Raw genomic sequence first — 18,921 nt, 5'->3', positions numbered from 1 at the left:
TTCTCCTGGGACTTTGGCTGTACTTTCCAGGCAGTGTAGGGAAGGAGCAGGTGGGGTCGTGGAGCCCTCACCCTCCCACCCCTGAGTCTGAAGGGAGACATTAGATCGCGTGGATACCTGGAGTTAGCAATACTCATTTGGTTTCTGGCAGGAAGAGCAAGTTACTGTATTTGTTGACTGGTTGATTTTTAACAAATAATGACTATTTTTTAATAAAAAATTATGTGAATCCTTATGCAAATTCTAGCAATAAAGAAAAAAGTTTTTAAACATCCCACAAAACCCCACCACCCAGGAACAGTATTACTGAAAATTCAAACATTCTCTTTGTCTCTTTGTCATCATGCTATGCATATATTCCATGTTTTATTCTAGAGATGTATTTTTTTGCTTGTTTGTTTTGGTTTGGTTTGGTTTTTAGAGACAGGGTCTCTGTCACTATGGCTAGAGTGAAGTGGTGTCATCATAGCCCACTGCAACTTTAAACTCCTAGGTTCAAGTGATCCTCCTGCCTCAGCCTCCTGAATGGCTGGGACAACAGGCGCAGGCCACGATGCCTGGCTAATTTTCCTATTTTTTTGTAGAGACGGGGTCTCTCTCTTGCTCAGGTTGGTCTCACGCTCAACATGCTCTTTAATAGGGAGAAGGCAGGGGAGCTGGGCAGGCCAGGAGCCAGCAGGGGCATGGAGGGTATTTCAGATGGATGGGCTGCCAGGAAGGAGGAGCTCCCTGGCTGGAGCAGTAGAGACTCTGAGACCTATCTTTGCAGGATTACAGTTCCTAATTAGGAAAGGAGGTTTGCAGAGGGGGACCTTTCAGCATTCCACAGCAGGGTTGTTTGCTTTTCCTGCCATCTTTTACAGTGCTGCAGGACTTCCCCCTCTTTGTTTCAGATAGAAAATGTAAAGACCAGAAGAAGCAGGTAGCTGATACGCAAGGGACAGGCTGCTTCTCCATGGGGCTTGCTTAGGCCACCCAGGATTGCAGAGATGGAGAGAGCTGGGAGGCCCCTAGGAAATCTAGCCCAGGCCCCTGGGTATAGAAAAGGGGAAACTGAGGCCCAGAATAGGGAAAGGAGTTGCATATAACAGTACAGACTCAAGGACTGGTGAATTCCTACCCTTCCCTCATGGGGTTATGACCAGGAGTGATTCTCTCTTTGCCCTCTTAAAACATCAATCAGCATCTTGCTTTAAGCAAATGCCATCTGCAAAAATCTATTATTCAAAAACATAAATATGTTGATTAAGGTGAGATAATTCACATTGCAAAAGCTTTCTTCTTTTTATAAAGCGTTTCACCAGAGGGTTCCTCCCATGGTAAGCTTTCTCCCAATATTTCAAGTGGGTTTTGTTCTACCAAACTCAGTGTTTGGGTACAGGTATATTTGATAAGCTTAGGCCTCTCAAATGCCAAAACTTCTCCAAAAGCTGTTAGCACAGCAGTCCCCAACCTGTTTGGCACCAGGGACCAGTTTCAAGGAAGACAATTTTCCCACAGACCAAGGGGCAGGGGGGATGGTTTCAGAATGACTGAAGCACATTATCTTTATTGTGCACTTTATTTCTATTATTATATTGTAATATATAATGAAAGAATTATACAACGCACCATAATGCAGAATCTAAGGCCATTGCTGATCTGACAAGAGGTGGACTCAGGCAGTGATGCAAGCAATGGGGAGCAGCTGTAGATACAGATGATGTTTCCGTCCCTTGCCCACCGCTCACCTCCTGCTGTGTGGCCTGGTTCTTAACAGGCCACAGCCAGGGGTTGGAGAAATGCAGCGATAGCACATTGTCGTGTATAATGATGGGTTCACAAGGATTTCAGAGAAGGGACATTAGTAGAGCCCTAACTTGAGAACTTGATGGTGTGAGGGCCCCAGACCCATCTCATGGGGCTCAGTTGGGGTCAGGGCAGGATCAGCTACATAATTTGCAAAATAAAAAAGATGTTCACTTGTTCAAACACTTTTAAAAATTTCGAGATGACAGCAGCAGAGCATTAAACCAAGCAAGGGGCTCATCTAAGGGTGGGAGTCTGGGCAACTGCGTGGGTCGGACACCCATGAGGCCGGCCCAAGGTCCGTGTGAAAGGTGGGATGGGTTGCTGGTATGAAGATGAGGTGCACAGAGGTGAGAGGGGAGGCCGATAAGCCATAAATCTGGGCTATTTGGCTTTGAGATTCTTTACCTTCCCACGTCTATTTGGCTTAAGCTCCTGGTAAATGGGTCATTCCTGCCATCACAGACTAATTTAAGGCAGTGGAGGGAGCCCAGGGAACTGCCAATAGCTCAGGTCATGGATGGACTCCACACTGTGGCCAGGCCTCGAGCTAGTGCTGCCACTGTGCTGCACACTGCAATTCACTTAATATTCATGGAAATGTCAGTATGGTATAGTAGCTAAGAGGACAGGCTCTAAGACAGATGCCTGGGATCTCACTGACTGTCAGAACCTTGGGCAGCTTACCTAACCCTGTGCTATGCCTCAGTTTCCTCATCTGTAAGACATTTTAAGAGTTACCTGCATTACGGGACAGTATTAAGACTAAATGTGTTCATCTATTTTAAGCTTTTGACCCAGTGCCTGGCACATAATAAATGTTTGATAAATGTTTGCTGCCATCACGATGTTGCTGATGAAGGAGTGACCACCCTGAGTGAAGTAGTAGATTCTCCACTTTAGAGGAGGAAACCGTGACACAGAGATGAGGGGAATTGCCCAAGGCCACTCAGCAAATGAAGGGGCTATGCTCTTTCCTCTGCCACAGTACCTGGTAGGGAAGCTTTCTGGTTTGATGTAAATGTTTCGGGTGCCCTGAACCCACATTACTGACTCCAAGTCTATCTGTTCGCTGGGCTCACACTTGCTGGGCCTCACCTGTGTGCCAGGCTTTCTTCTTGGAGCTGAAGATGTGCAAAGAAGAGGTGGGAGGGAGGGGACAAAAGGGTGCAGTGATGCTCGCTATCCCTCGTGACTGGTCCATGGAGAGGGTGCAGGAGGAAGGGACTTAGAGAAGATTCTATGCTGGGTTTGGGGGAAGAATAGAAGACAAGGACCAAGGGGTGTATCAGCCCTGCTGTGTACCCTGTGGAAGTCCACCAACTAAACCAAATTCCTTCCACCTCAGCCTCCCAGGCAGGTGGTGTCAAGAGGCAGGTGATAACCCAAAAGTGTGGTGAGCAACTGAGAAAAGGCAGGCCACAGAAGCCTGTGGGGAGCCACACCCTGTTTTCTTTCCACAGGCAGAGGAAAAGCTATTGCAGAACCCACAGCGTGAGTCTGGGGGTGTAGGGGGCTTGCCGGCCCTCACCTAGGACCGAAGCACTCACTTGGGGGGCCTTCCCACGCTCCTCGACTCACCCCTGCTTTCCTGCTCTTACCTCCCCAGGGTCAGTGGACTTTCCCCCTTCATGGGAGACAACGACAACGAAACCTTAGCCAATGTTACCTCAGCCACCTGGGACTTCGACGATGAGGCGTTCGATGAGATCTCCGATGATGCCAAGGATTTTATCAGCAGTTTATTGAAGAAAGATATGAAGTAATGAGTTGAGAGTCCAGTCTTTCCAGCTTCCCCTCTCCCTGCTCTGGGGCTGAAGGCAGGGATTCCCTTTCCCTGCCGGAGCTGCGTCTTCCACCCGGGCTCCGGCCCGTCCTGGCATTCCCTGAGGAGGGGAGGGCGGGCATCGTGAGGGACCCAGCCTGAGTGTACATGGGGAGGAAAGGGGGTCTTCATAGTCCCCTGCTTCTGGTGCTAGACACTATGTTCAACTTTAGAAAGAACACAGAAACCTAACTTGAAAAGCAACACTTGACCAGCAGAGTTGCAGGCAGCGGGGCGACTTGTTCTGCATGAATAATGACCACCCCTTTTATTTTCTGGTTGTGGCCTGCCAAAGCCCTGCTGGAACCTCAGCCCCTCTTCAAGGGCTGCAGGGAAAGTACCCTCTCAACACACAGGAGCAGTGACAGAGGCATCCTTAGGACCTACTTGTGGCTCCTGGTCATGTCCCCAAATTATTATGGCTTGGTGTATTTTTTATACCTAAATTCCTTAAGAACTGCCTGCCTGAATATGGCCAGGTGCCTGCTAACGCTGCCCAAGGGAAGCTGTGATCCCAGACCAGTGGACTTAGCCTTCTCCCCGCTCCATCTCTGTCCCAAGTCCCCATCAGTACAGACTGTGAGGTTCCCCACCTCTGCCTGCTGGGGCTGCCTGAAAGGGTGAACACGTAGAATAGTCAGGAACAGCGGGAGGCCAGTGTGCCTGGCCTGAGGCTGTGGGGAAAGGGTAGTGAAAGGGACCACAGCCGGGAGGTGGGGTTGGCAGAGGGCAGGGGGTGTGTCTAGTCAGGATTTGTTGGTGAGGACTGTCCTGGCAAGAGAGGCTGTGCACCCTAGAGAGAGCTGCCCAGGGGAAGGGAGCAGTGGGGTGTCAGGTGAGACCAGCCAGCCAGGTGGCAGCTCACCCACTCTGTAGCTCGGTGGCCAGATGAGCCAGGGCCTGGCGATAGGTGCACCCAGGAGCCTGGAGAGGTTTGGCAATCCCAGGGAGCGCTTGTAGCCTTTCCTGAGAAGGGTGGTTGAGATGGCTGGTGTGCTGGCAGAGGGGAGGGATGGCTGGCTCTAGGGCTGCAGGAAGGCTCTTCCCTCTCCAGGTGACATTGCACCTGGCTCCCCTCTGGGGAAAACGCTCATCAGAGCAGAACGCAGATGCTACAGAGGCAATGCTGGAGAGTGTCCTAGACAGCTGGGTCTGGTTTTCCTGTTACTCGTCCTTTTTAGCCAGCTCAGGGCCAAACTCCCCCAGAGGCTACATTTCACACTCCTTTACGGTGAGGTCTTCTAGACTTTTGCCATCACGGTCTGTATCAGAAATGAGCACGACCCAAGGAGAATGAGAATGCTGTGAGGATTCTAGAGTCCCTTCCAATGGGAGGGATCCCCCACGCCCAAGGTGCTTCAGGAGACGGAACCCTCCCTCCAGTGACTCATGTCCAAGGATGGCTTTTGTCAACCAAGCTTCAGTCACTGAAGAGTTGGCAAATGAGCTATTGTGTATACACCTTATTTTTCCATCTGACCTTGAGTTAATTCAGTAACAGGCTGTGTTGGGCCCCTCTGTGCTCACAAAATGGACTCACCAAAGAATTGATCATATTCAAATAGATCAAGACAAATAAGAGTGTAAATTCCCATAAACTCTTATTCCCAGCATCTCTTCAACCAGAAATCTCCATCCATCAACACTTTTAAAAAATCCTTTTCTATTATAAAATTACTACATTGTAAATTGTAGAAGATTTGAAGCATATGATAAAATTTAAATCATCCATAATCCCTTTATCTAAAAATCTTACATTTTGTACACTGTGTTCCCATCATTTTTCTACCTATGTTACCATTCAGTTCTTTGGGCTTTATTAGTCCTGTTGCAATTAAGGTGATGGCCCTAAAATATTTCTAGATCCCCAGAGCTTTCCGGAGGATTAAACAAGTTTCAGCAGTTGTAAGGTTGTTGTAATTCACAGGCTATATGTAGGACATACTTATTTGAGTTATAACAGGAAAAACCTGATACTCCACCGCACCCTAATATGTGAAAGTTCAGTGATTCTCAGAGGTTTTATCCTAGTGTTTCATGTTCCACTTGTCCAGACAGGGACACAGAAGGATTAGGCCTCTGTGGGCCCCAGCCCTCCTGTGCCCAATGGAATGACCCCCTACCCTGGAATATGGTGCCAGCCCTCCCCAGACATGTCAGCCTTGCAGCATGTACTCTTCCTAGACCCCAAGAGCAGGTCACAGGACTCCAGTTGCTTTCTTGGTGGTTAGGCCTTCTTGACAGTGAGCTGTGCTGGGCCTAGTCAGTGTAACAGACCGAGACAAGAAAAGATGGAGAGCACGGCGACATGGTCGTGGGGGATGGACTGGGAGCAGGGAGCCCTGGCCTCTGTCCTGTGTGACTGGGGACAAGTGAGCCCCCATTTCTGATCTGGCCAGTGGCCTCTGAAGTCTCCTCCTGCTCAGAAATCCTCTGATCTCTGCCTCCATCAGAAACCGCCTGGACTGCACCCAGTGCCTTCAGCACCCATGGCTAATGAAAGACACCAAGAACATGGAAGCCAAGAAGCTCTCCAAGGACCGGATGAAGAAATACATGGCCAGGAGGAAATGGCAGGTAATGGGAGGGTCACTTTGGACTGGGATGTTGTCCCTCCTGTTTTCTTTATTCAAGCAACCTTTATTCCTAGCTTGCCTTGGCCTCACTCCAAGAAAGTGTAGATTTGTTTCTGAAATAGTCTGGGACTAATTTAAGCAACTGATTAAGGTGCAGTGGTCTGCTTAGTCCCAGGCACTGAGTCCCTTTCTCAGGGGAAACTGGGTTCTTAACTACAGCTCTCTCTCCGATCCTGCTCAATGTCATCCCAGCGGAATGGGTAGGGGAGGCTTTGCGCAGCCTGGCGCTTACTCAGGTCAGGCCTCGGACGGTTCATGTCTTCATGGCTAGGGATGAGCAACGTCACCTTGAGGTCTCATTGGCAACCCTGGAGAACGTGCTCTCCTTAAAGGCCGTGTGATGGTCTTGCACTTCCTTATGATGAAGGAGACAAAGACATGGCCCCCACCCTCTAGGGAGGTTTATGTTAATAGCTTTGTGTCCCTAGCAAGTAGCTTATCCTTGCTGTGGATTTGTTTTCTCATTCGTAAGGTGGGGATCATAGTGGTACCCACTTCACAGCATTGTTGTGATAATTATATGAGATAATCTTCATGTGGCCTTTAGTACAATGCCTGCCACATAGTGAGTGTTCAAAAATGATACCAGTCGCTAATGGGTATTAAGGCTGGCCATGTGTTGGGGACCATTCAAAGCACTTTCTGTGCACTAAGTCTTTTAATCCTAGGAGGCAGGTACTATTATTATCCCCACTTTACAGACAGACTAAGGCAGAGAAGAGGTTAGGAAAGTCACCCAGGATCACACAGCTAATAGGTGGAAAAGTTGGGATTCAAACCCAGAGCCTGGTTCTAAAGCACAAAACCACCTCCGATAACAGGATGGATAAAATTATTATCCAGAACCATAGAGTGCTTATCACTATCATCATCTATTTTATTATTTTTATCATCACAATTAGTATTAAACGATTCCTGGGCTACTAGAGAGGACATGGTTTCCGTACTCGGGACACGTAGTGTAACGAGGAACCGAAGCAAGTGGGCATGAAGGACACAACACACAGCAACAATGATAAGTCATCAGAGCAGCTCCCCACTCCGTAAGTGTGCGTGTGGACAGGACAGCAGGGCATTGCAACCAGAGGTGACTGTGGTTATGAGGAAATGCTCCGGGGGCAGGGGTGTGAAGTTAGAGATGGAACCTGAGCAAGAACACAGAGAAGGGTGAGTGGCAGCACAGGGGGAGGAAAGGTGCAGGGGTGGGAACTGGACCCCACTCTTGGGTGGGCTGGACAGAGCAGAGTCTCTTAGCTGGAGACCCAGGAGACCTAGGGGCATTGAGCCTTTGCCTAGGTGCAGAGAAAAAAGAATTTGCTGTTTCGGGGACAACTGGAACATGGGTCATTTGGCACACAGGGTGACTAAACCGAGTTTCCCCAAAAAGTGCAAGTTCACACAAAGGTTGAGAGGGGACAGAGGTGAACAAGGGACCATGGTGTGGGGTTTCGGGGACTGCCATCCCAAGCACACCACGGCCTGGCTCCTCTGCAGTGGAAGTTGGCTCTGGGTTAGGCGCCCTTGTGTGAGGGTTAGGGTGGTCTCCTGGCCACCCTCAGGCGGGGGGGGGGGGGGGGGACGGGACACCTGTGCAGCTCGCCTTCTGGTGCCGTTAGGATCAGAGTAGCAACTATTTAAAAAACCAAAAACAAAAAGGGGTCCACAAAATCCAAGGTTGCCTTTATGAATGATCCTATGGCCAGCAGATCTCACAGAAATACTTCTGGAAAGACAGGGCAGCTGGTGTTGGGATGGGGCAGTCCTCTGAGGAGAGAGCCAGATCACCTCGGAGCACTGCAGGAAGACCACTGCTAGGGTGACGCTGTGCCAGGGGATGAAAGAGATAAGGAAGTGGGGAGGAGGCAAATGCAATCCTTCAGGCAGATCAGTCAGGAAACCATAATATCTGCTGGTATTTTAATCAGTTAAACATTTTTCTTATTGTTTATAGTGTTATTAGCCATAAGGTCTTTTGTTTTTTTTCTTTTTTTGAAAGAGAGTCTCACTTTGTTGCCCAGGCTAGAGTGAGTGCCGTGGCGTCAGCCTAGCTCACAGCAACCTCAAACTCCTGGGCTCAAGCGATCCTGCTGCCTCAGCCTCCCGAGTAGCTGGGACTACAGGCAAGCGCCACCATGCCTGGCTAATTTTTTCTATATATATTAGTTGGCCAATTAATTTCTTTCTATTTATAGTAGAGACAGAGTCTTGCTCTTGCTCAGGCTGGTTTCGAACTCCTGACCTCGAGCAATCCGCCCGCGTTGGCTTCCCAGAGTGCTAGGATTATAGGTGTGAGCCACCGTGCCGGCCCATAAGGCCTTTTGAAAGGGGGAGAGAGAAAAGGGTAGAATTCAGAGAAGGAACCTTAATGTCATATTTTAATATAGGTGGCAGCATCTGGAAATGATTTGTCCACAGAATCGGCGGCCAGGTTTCACAAAATTGAACGCAAAAGTAGTCCTCAAAATCCCATTCAACAAGTAATGTTCCTGAAGCATCATTTCCCTGGTTCAGCCGTGTCTGACCATCTCGTGTTCTGTTGCTTCCTTAGGAAAATGTTTTCCACATTTTAACTCCAGTCTCGGGACCTTAGCCCCCCCCTGGAGCAGGGGTGCCCTCTCACAGCGGCCAAGCTTCTGTGTGGCGGGGCGGGGCAGGCCGTGGGATAGGAAAAGGGCCAGGGCAGGCCCAGAATGTTCTACAGCTGCGCCAGAGAAGGTACCTTCTCGTTCTGGCGTGGTTTTCATAGAAAGCCCTAGGAGGACGGAAGTGGCATAGGAACAGAACCCTGCAAGCAAGTCTAGGCTAGGTATAGATGACTAGTCATATTATTCACCTTGGAATGAAGTTATTCTGAAAGTTATTGCAACCAGAGGTGACTGTGGTTTATATTTATATTTAGATATATTTTAAACTTCTATGAAAAGAATTTTACAAAGGCATGTTGGGGAGGCATAGCAATGGGGGTAGGTAAGTGGGCAGGATAGCCGGGCTTCTGCATGCAAACAAACCAGAAGCAAAGCTAGGAAGTGGAGGCCCGGGGGCAACTGTCTTTATTTTCTGGGAACCATCAGCAGCATGTACCAAAGGGCTAAAGGGGAGAAAGCATTAGATTTAACACGGTACGGAGTAAGCTTGGCCATCCCATTTGGATAGTATCCACTGCTCAGAGGAAACAGTCATCTTGGGGCTGTTGGACTATATGGGGGCACTGGGTGGTGTGGGGTGACCCGCTTGCTTTGGTTTGCCCGGGACTGTTTTGGTATAGGCACTGAAAGACCCTAATTCTGGGGGGCTGTCCTAGCTCTGCAAGCTTGGGGGAGGTACAGTCTCTAATTAAGGAGGCTGGTACAGATACTGCCTACCAGGGACAAGGAACCCAGCATTGGCAACTGCCCTCAAACAAGAAAAAGGCTTTCTCAAAACAAGGATGGAAATTAGAGAATTGAAACTTTGCTGTTTTGATGTTCCAAAAATTTCCAAAAGTCTTGGTCAGTAAAGCAGCAACCAATTTTCAGCTCAAAGGCATGAAACTGGAAGACTAGAACATACAGATATATTTCTGACAAAGAACTTCCTTACCAATTTTTTTTTTCACAAATCAGTTTCCAAAGATTGGATTCTGATGTAGATTGTTTTTAGATTTTTCCCCTATCACACGTCTTTTACATTTCTCCCTATTTTAGAAATACATACTGAGTATCTCTATCTGCTGGAAAACTTCCCCCTACATGAGGCCTAATATTTGTTCATATATTTGCTACTTCCTCTGAAATATTATAACTCTTTTGTTTGCTTCATTCTGATAACTTCATATTAGTCATTTTGCTACAAATTAAAATCAAGAAAAGACATCTCTCTCTGCACCACACAGGTGGAGACAGTCCTAATCAGTACCATGCAGGTGTCTGGAATTAGGGAGCCCTTGGCTTAAGGGGAGCGTTCCCTGCTACATGTTCATGTGTATGAATCAGTCTTTCTAAAGTAGAAGACTAGAGCAGCAAGATTAGAATCTTCTGGCCCAAGGACACTGAAGGGAACTGACTTGCACAAGGTCACCCAGCAATCAGTGGTTAGAGATCTAACCTGCCCCTGTTGGGAATGCATCCTCTGGGTTTACAGACTCCTAGCCCAGGGCAAACCCGTCAGTAGTGGATAAAGGGAATGGAGTGCCGAGAAGGGCGGAGTCTAAAGCTGGGCTGATTGGGAAGTAGGCTGGTCTGACGTTGACTCCGGAAAGGAGGGCTGCCATAGCTGGCATCACCTCTTACCCTTTCCTGAGGGCAAGGTAACCTCCCTTGGGAAGAGCTGGGTCTTTTCAAATTCCAGTTAGCACAATAAACAAACGAACCATGGCACCAGTAACAGCCTCTCCCAAAAGAGCATGAAAGGTTGCTGCCTGGCATCGATCTGCAGGGGCATTCTCTACAGGGGCACGGTGTTTCTGCACACAGTGCAGTTGGTCGGTTGCCATCTCTCACCATCTTCCTCATCACCTCCACGGGGGGCTGCCTGAGTTCTTTCTGGTCACCCAGCCTCACCGTGGCAGCAGAAAACTAGAAGCACAGCCACACCATACAGTGACGTGTGCAAGAACGGATGTCCAGAGGACAGAGCAAGGTGTATTATCTGTCCAAAGTGTGTGAGAACAGTCTGCAGGAAGAAGGGCAGGGGGCATAAAGTGATCATCGTTGCAGCAGTAGATCTCCACTTAAGCCATACATACACGTGCCCGCACACATACACCATTTTTCGTACGATTCCTTAGCATCTTGAAGTTCTTTACTTTCAAAATAATCTTTATACTGAAGCATACTATTAATAGTTTTCCAGCTAGTCCAAAATTGTGAGGCTTTACTGAAATACTTGAGCATGTGAAGTTAATTCAGAGAAAATGGCTTTCTTTGCTGGCACAGTTGGAGGTCCAACAAGTGAATGCAAACCATGTGCCTATGAAGAGGCTGCTTCCTTCCTCTCTCAGAAGGGGACAAGTAGCCAGTCCGAGGTGACATCTGCTCTCTGGATGCACAGCATTTGAATGCCTGAAAAAGATGCTTTGGGTGCAGGAGTGGAAGGACTTGGTTGTGCCTTAGCTTTCCTGTGTTAGTCATTCCCATTGATCTTAGAAAAAGGGTGAGAAACTTTATTGAAAGATAAGAAACAGAGATACAATCTCTGTACATCACTGGGGATTTTGTGACCTAAATCCTACACTTGGTAGAATTTTCACAATGCAAAGCAATCATGTCTCAAGTTCTTTTCCTTTTCAGGAGAAATTCTGTCCTGTCCCAAGTTTAGTCTCAGAAAAGCAAAATGCCAATGCTTTTTATTTCTTTGGGTGCTTCTTTTTAGTGCCTGAGCTTGCACCATAGAAGAACACCCCTCCAGAATTTCATGGCACAGTTGTAGACTTGTGCTGGGGCCAGCCGGAGTGTTTCTCAAAATCTCTTAAGTATCTGAATCATAAACAGAACAAAATAGGACTTTGGAGATCATCTTGTCCAAGTCCCTCTTTATACAGAGAAGGAAACTAAAGCCCAGAGAGGTTAAGTGACTTACCCAAGATCAACAGAAAGCTAGAAAGCTAGAAAGCTTTTTTTTTTTTTGCATCAGGACCTGTGTGATCTGTAGTAACGATTCTTTTGACCAATTAAAATCCTGTCGCTAGCATTGTTTTACGAGAAACAGCCCCACTAGGCCCAGTCAGCAATAAGTCTCTGAGCTGTCTCAGCCTGCAGTTGCTTTATATAAACTATCCCTTTTATGGGAGTTGAAGCACAGTATGAAAGGGTTTTTGTCTCATGTTGACCTTGTTTAGTCACATTAACGCACACATCAGTTCCAGGCCCCATTCCATTCTCCGAACATCTTCTGACACGCTGATAGTGCTGAGCAGAGCAAGGTTGGGCTCACTCCTCTGGCAGGACCTCAGTGCGCGGAGGCCCTTGTCCGGGCAACAGCCGCTCTCCCGGCCGGGCTCTTCTCCTCAGAGCCCCCCGCGCTGCGGGCTCAAACTGGGGACGCCGCTGGAGTCCAACCCCAGTGTCTCTTTTCCAGAAAACGGGCAATGCTGTGAGAGCCATTGGAAGACTGTCCTCTATGGCAATGATCTCAGGGCTCAGTGGCAGGAAATCCTCAACGGGGTCACCAACCAGCCCTCTCAATGCAGAAAAGCTAGAATCTGAAGGTAAGGAGGGTTTTCTCCGACAGTCGGTGAAAAAGAAAGGGTTGGGGGACAGAGGGGTGTTTGGAGGTTATGGTTTTGTTTTATTCTTTTAATATCCCCCTACAAGTATAAGTTTGGAAATATTTTTGAGTTGTCCTGACAACAATTACTAAGTCTAGTAATTATTCTTTATTCATTTAACCTTATGCTCAACCATTTTCATAGGGAAAATTGGTATTTATCTTATAGAACTAGCCAACCTCAGCTATTCTTTCTTTTTTTTTTTTTAAATCTTTGTTCCCGGTGACTTACTTTTCTGTCTTGACCTCACCTATTCTTTTCCCTATATTTTGTATAAGAATTAACCAAGACTTTAGTAGAAGCTTCCTCTTTTCCTATTACGAAAGCGATATTGCATATTGATAGGCAAAAACAATATAAAAATCACATATAGTTGTGTAACATTTTTAAATAGCCTTCTAGTTTCTACTGAATTTGTGGTTTTGTTTTAAACAAAAATAGACTCATATAGTCCATATTCTTATGGCATCGTTCATACTGCTAACTCATGTCATTTGAGTTGGGTGGACCGTGACTGGCAGGGCCCCGCCCATAGACCCAGGGTTAGTGACTCCCCCACTCTCTTTGCCCCATCCACTGCTCAGTGAAGGCCTCGGCCTCTTCCTGCTTGAGGTACATGCAAGGCTTGGCCCTTTTCTTCTTGAGGTGCCTCATTTGGCCAGAGACCTCGTCCATCCTTCACTGCCTGGTGCTTTTGTACCAACAGGTGAGAAGCTGAGTCTGGATCCCTTTGGTGCACAAAGGCAGGGTAATTAGCGAGGCCAGTAGCTGGCAGCTCTGGAGCTTTCTTGCATCTGGGAACAGAGTCTGTAGCACATGGGCCTGGTCCCTCCTGATCTACTCCTGCCACTCCCCAGATGACCCAGAAATAGCCAGAAGGGGAGGGAGAGGACATAGGAGTCCCTCCAAGTTACAGCTTTCCCCTGGACCAGTCCCACATCCTGGTCCGCAGTCACACAACGGGAAGGCAGGATGAGCGTGGAGAACTCAACTATGGCAAGTGCAAGATGCTGTAGGACCTGGCTCCTCCCCTCTAAGGAGCAGGTGAAGGACCTGCTGCAGGAGGAGGGCAAAGGGGGACTGAGACCAGGAAGGCTGGTGAGGTTCTGACCTTCTCAAATACCCTCAACTAAATCCTGAAACAGCATGAAATGCAGCCAGAAATCCTTTTTAAAGAAGACTTCCCTTTTCAGTGTGTCAGCATAAGGGAGGAGGGGAGGCTGAATATTTCCTCTGTTTGGGCACAGTTCTGTCTTCTGCCAAAAGCCATTTGGCAGCGGGCCAACCCGTCCCCAGGAGAAAGGAGTTGCATTATTTGCTAAATGATAGTAACTTTTTTTTTTTAAGTTAGCTCTTTTAAACTAGAGGAGAGAACAAGGAATGAAGAAATGACCTGGTCTTCTTCCCTGTCTTTTAGAAGATGTGTCCCAAGCTTTCCTTGAGGCTGTCGCTGAGGAAAAGCCCCATGTAAAACCCTATTTCTCTAAGACCATTCGTGATTTAGAAGTTGTGGAGGGAAGTGCTGCTAGATTTGACTGCAAGATCGAAGGTAAGTCGTAGCTGTGCTTCTCTTCACCACACACAGGGTGCAGCTGGATGGCAGGGCCCTGTCGGTTCTGTGCAGCCTGGAGCAACCAGGAACAGCAGGGCCTGAGGGAAACTGCCTGAGGGGGTGCTGGCCTTAAAGGGCCACTCCCACCTCCTGGAAGCTAGTACCCTTCAGGGACTCACCCAGGGCACATTTGGTATTTCATCTACTTACACCAGCCGCTGGGCCCAAGTGTAAAAATGGTTTATCCATGGACTGTGGAACACACTTGATGATGAAATGAGCTTTGCAAGCCACTAAGAAGCATGTGAAGTGCTGCCCACAAAAGGCTCTCAAAGAAAGGCTGGCACAAAGGGCACAGCATGTGGAGTCGGCCCTGCCACTCACCCGCAGGCTGTGTGACCTGGGGCGGTGAGTGATCTCGTGCTCCAGAGTTCAAGCCCCCTGCCTGCAAGATGATGTCTAACCCACGAGCTGCTTGGCGGACTCTGGGAGGTGACATGTGTGAAAAGGGGAAACCTTAAGTTTTTTAAGGATGTCGTGGAATACAGGGAAATGCTATGGGACTGGCAAGTGCAGAGAGAGAGCATGCAGTGTGGCTCAGACTGAAGCCAGGGGCGATCCAGGCACCCGGGACAAAGCACTCAGTGCCACCATCCCCATGCTGCTGCTCTGCTTGCCAGGAATAATGCCGACACAGGCTTGTGAGTGGTCAGAGCTCAAGGGATCTTGCCATGGCACCTGAGAAATGAGGAAAATTGATGACACAAGGCATTTCAGTTTCCACAGATTGCAATATTCTAGAAAGACAAAGGGCAAGATGAGAAAAGGCCACTTTGCTTCAAGTCTGTGACTTTCACATGCCAACTAGGGTGGAGGGTTACTTCCCATTTTGGTCCGACCAAATAAAGCACAGAAGTTTGTTAAGCAACTTTTCCAAGGCCACAGAGCACAGTCCAGCAGTCAGAACAAACTGTGCCTCCCACTTTATGGGATTGTCCAGCTATGTGACTCTCTACAATGTCTTTTGAGTGAAATAATCCAAAGTTAGGAATGAAAGAGTAATTTTTTCTTCTGCATCTTTATATTATCAAAGTGCCTTGTAAATACTTTGCCTACCATAATCTTTTTCTTTTTTCATTCAATTAAAAAAAAAAAAGTGGAGGTACCAGCCTTTGATGATGTGAAGGTTCTCAGATTCGGAATTCTTCTGAAAGCTCTGGGGCCACTCTTGTAACCCTCACCATTGCCTTCGGGCCTTCTGAAGTTCTCTCCTTTATTTCTTTTTAAAATTTTTTAATGACACAGTGCTTATCATCTTTGTACTTAATTTTTTCTTTGGGATTATATCCTTGGTATTTGTGTAACTTTTCCCTGGAGCTCTGATGAGAAATTAAAGTATATGGACCGGGCGCGGTGGCTCACGCCTGTAATCCTAGCACTCTGGGAGGCCAAGGCAGGAGGATTGCTCAAGGTTAGGAGTTTGAAACCAGCCTGAGCAAGAGTGAGACCCCCATCGCTATTAGAAATAGAAAGAAATTAATTGGCCAACTAAAAACATATAGAAAAAACTAGCCAGGCATGGTGGCGCATGCCTGTAGTCCCAGCTACTCAGGAAGCTGAGGCAGGAGGATCGCTTGAGCCCAGGAGTTTAAGGTTGCTGTGAGTTAGGCTGATGCCACGGCACTCTAGCCCGGGCAACAGAGTGAGACTTTGTCTCAAAATAAATAAATAAATAAAGTATATGGATGCTGTTTTGATAAAAATGAATTTCTACATTGAAAACAATGTTAGAATTCTTAATTTGTTTTATATCATTTTTATTCTGGTTGGGGCTATAATTTTTTTTCCTATAAAAATACTTCTCCAAAATTTAAGAGCAAATCAGTTAGAATATGCTGTATAGCTTTAAAAGTATATGTGTATATATGTACAATATTGGTGACATGTGTATATATGTACACATACACTTTTAAAATATGTATGTATTTACATATGTGTGTTTTTTATTTTTTAATGCTGAACTTTGCAGAAACATAACTGATGCATAAAGTAAGGCTAATCAATGCAGTCCATTTCCAGTTATCTATAAGCAGATTACCTGCTTTGATCAGACTAAGACATTGCTTTCTTTTTCTTAGCAATATTATCAGCTCCTCTAACTTATGTTTTACATAGCTATTATCAGCTTTATTGAGTTATAATTTATATACGATAAAATTTACCCATTTTAATTGTATAGTTCAATTATTTTTAGTAAATTTATAGAGTCATGCAACCACGACCACAGTCCAATTTTAGAACATTTCCATCACCCCAAAAAAATCCCCTGTTCACATTTGTTTTGACTCTTATTTTTAATTTAAATTTATTTATTTATTTATTTATTTTTGAGACAGGGGTGTCACTCTGTCACCCAGGCCAGAGAGCAGTGGCATGATTGATCATAGCTCACTGCAGTCTCAAACTCATGGGCTTCAACAATCCTCCTGTCTCAGCCTCCTGAGCAGGTGGGACTACAGGCTGGTACAAGTCTAACATGGGTGGAAAATGGGACAACTTTAAAGTATTCTATTTCGGGTTTCAGATATTAGTGTTTACAGTACATGCCCATATTCTAATGTACATATCAAAACAGATGCTGAAAGCCAACATCATAATTTTGTTCCTTGACCCCTTTAATCGACTGAGGTAGCTTAGGAGTTGCTTGCATAAGTTGATAAGAAATTGTGAATAACAACTTCTGCAACTTGTGTTCTCTCCCTGTGATGCAGGATACCCAGACCCTGAGGTGGTCTGGTTCAAAGATGACCAGTCAATCAGGGAGTCCCGCCACTTCCAGATAGACTACGATGAGGATGGGAACTGCTCTTTAATTATTAGCGATGTTTGTGGGGATGACGATGCCAAGTACACCTGCAAGGCTGTCAACAGTCTTGGAGAAGCCACCTGTACAGCAGAGCTCATTGTGGAAACCATGGAGGAAGGAGAAGGGGAAGGGGAAGAGGAAGAAGAGGAAGAGTGAACAAAGCCAGAGAGAAGCATTATAAGTCATATTAAAAGGACTATTTCTCTAAGCTCAAACGACTCAAGGTAGCAAAAGCACCTAGTGTGATAGATTATCTAGTTAGGTCATTTGGGGGTTGATTCTTCAGCAACAGCAGTTCTTGATGGGCATTAATTTGAATTAGCTGGCACTTTAAGATACTTAGTGCAGCTAGATTTCATTTAAGGGAAATCACCAGTAACTTGCCTGACCAATTGATTTTAGAGAGAAAGTAACCAAGAGAAAAATTTATCTGGGCAAAGTCATATATTCCCCTACTGAATGCACTAATGAAAACTAAGGCCAAAACAAGGGCTCTGGCCCTGCAGCCACAGCTCAGCCAGAGTCCCTAGTGATGGAAAGCCTCTCTTGCCCAGCTCCGGACTCCAGAAAACTGGGTCTTCTCCAGTATTGCTGCACTTCGTTCTGAAAGCAGTTGAGCCATTCTAATTTTATGAGGCACACTTTATTCCAAAGTACGCTGCAGATGTTCAAACTTTCCATTTATCTCCCCCATTTCACCAGCCAGTTTTTCTGGATCTGAACGTGTTATGACCTTAAGCACTAAGGACATTTTACTTCTTAAGTTCTGAAGACAGGTCCCCTGCTCATGAATGACTCTGGCTTTCTTAGGAAAATAAAGTCTCCTTTCTTCTAAAATCAGTGGGCTATCTAAGCTTATCCCCTCTTTGCAAATGTCTAGCAGCTTCAGATATTTGGATAAGAACCCATGGAAACAATCCTTGCTAATGTTGCTTTTCTTCTTAAACCAGGTTTCATATTTGTGTTGTTATAGAATATCAGCTCTGCATGTGTGGGAAAGATCTTTGTGTTTGAATGTAGGAAAAACCAGTTTGCTGAAAAGTTAGTCTTAATTATTTACTGGCCACTATAAAATGGATTTCAACTGAAAAGCTGTAGAACTCCACATACATTGGAATCTCCTTCAAGATAGTCTGAGTTTAATATACCTTCATTCTCAACACTCTCCAAAGAACTTGACCTACCTTATGGGTTCCACGATATTTTTCTTCTTGAATGTGCATCAATCAAGCCTTGCCCCCAACCTTGAAATATATTCTTAGACCTGATAAATGCACTCAGACTTGCATCTATAGGGATTTTTAACTTTCTTTCACTACATTGGCACTTAAATTTTTTCTTTAGAAAACTTTTTGAAGGTCATAAACAAAGACCATAATTGATATACCTGATATTCCTGTGTGTGTGTGTGTAACATTCCAAATACTTTTTTTCTTTTCCACTGTTTGTAAAGTGAAGCAATTTAATATTTCAATGGATTTTTTAACAGTTCCTTAAGAACCAATTTTAAATTACTTCAGTGCAATTCTACACAGTATCAACATTAGAATTTTTATCTTATTCTTATGTTAACTTTATCTGCTTTTTGCTGCTAGTTTCAAATTGCCAGTATTTTCCTTTTTGCTTTTTAAACAGTTACAATATTTTTCATAATAGCCACAGTATTGCCACAGTTTATTATAATAAAGGGTTTTTATTTGATTTAGAATAGTCAAAGCTTTTTTCCCAACACTTTTGTGTTTAGACTATAATCCTTGTGTGTGTGTATGTTGTGTGTGTGCGTGTGTGGTATATATGTGTGTTTACAGGCTAATGCCTTCTTGAAATTGTGCTAATGTTCTCTCAGTTTATTATACCATCAGAATGGTAAATGAGAACACTACAACTGTAGTTAGCTCACAATTTTTAAATAAAGGATACCACAGTGCATGTTGTTTGTTCAATCTTTGCAAAATTCTCTTTCTTTCTATGCCACTAGTTGTAGAGTACATGGATATATCTTAGAAACAC

General features: G+C 45.8%; 1 protein-coding gene across 6 annotated transcripts in view; it reads left to right on the top strand.

Moving 5' to 3' along the window:
- MYLK (myosin light chain kinase) overlaps positions 1-18,840 on the top strand; it is a 207,736-nt gene extending 188,896 nt beyond the window's left edge. For 5 of the 6 annotated variants that reach the window (XM_012780459.3, XM_012780461.3, XM_012780462.3 and 2 more), the window contains 5 exons: positions 3,398-3,550; positions 6,067-6,190; positions 12,304-12,433; positions 13,911-14,042; positions 16,817-18,840. In XM_012780459.3, the coding sequence (XP_012635913.2) occupies positions 3,398-3,550; positions 6,067-6,190; positions 12,304-12,433; positions 13,911-14,042; positions 16,817-17,067 (790 nt within the window). In that variant the 3' untranslated portion in view covers positions 17,068-18,840. The remainder of the gene's footprint in view (positions 1-3,397; positions 3,551-6,066; positions 6,191-12,303; positions 12,434-13,910; positions 14,043-16,816) is intronic. The other variant, XM_076002158.1, reaches the window with a different exon arrangement.
- Positions 18,841-18,921: the final 81 nt, after the last annotated feature.

This window comes from Microcebus murinus, chromosome 1 (assembly GCF_040939455.1).
Source record: "Microcebus murinus isolate Inina chromosome 1, M.murinus_Inina_mat1.0, whole genome shotgun sequence".
In the NCBI taxonomy this organism is placed as follows: Eukaryota; Metazoa; Chordata; class Mammalia; order Primates; family Cheirogaleidae; genus Microcebus; species Microcebus murinus.
This window is presented reverse-complemented; position numbering and strand designations above follow the sequence as displayed.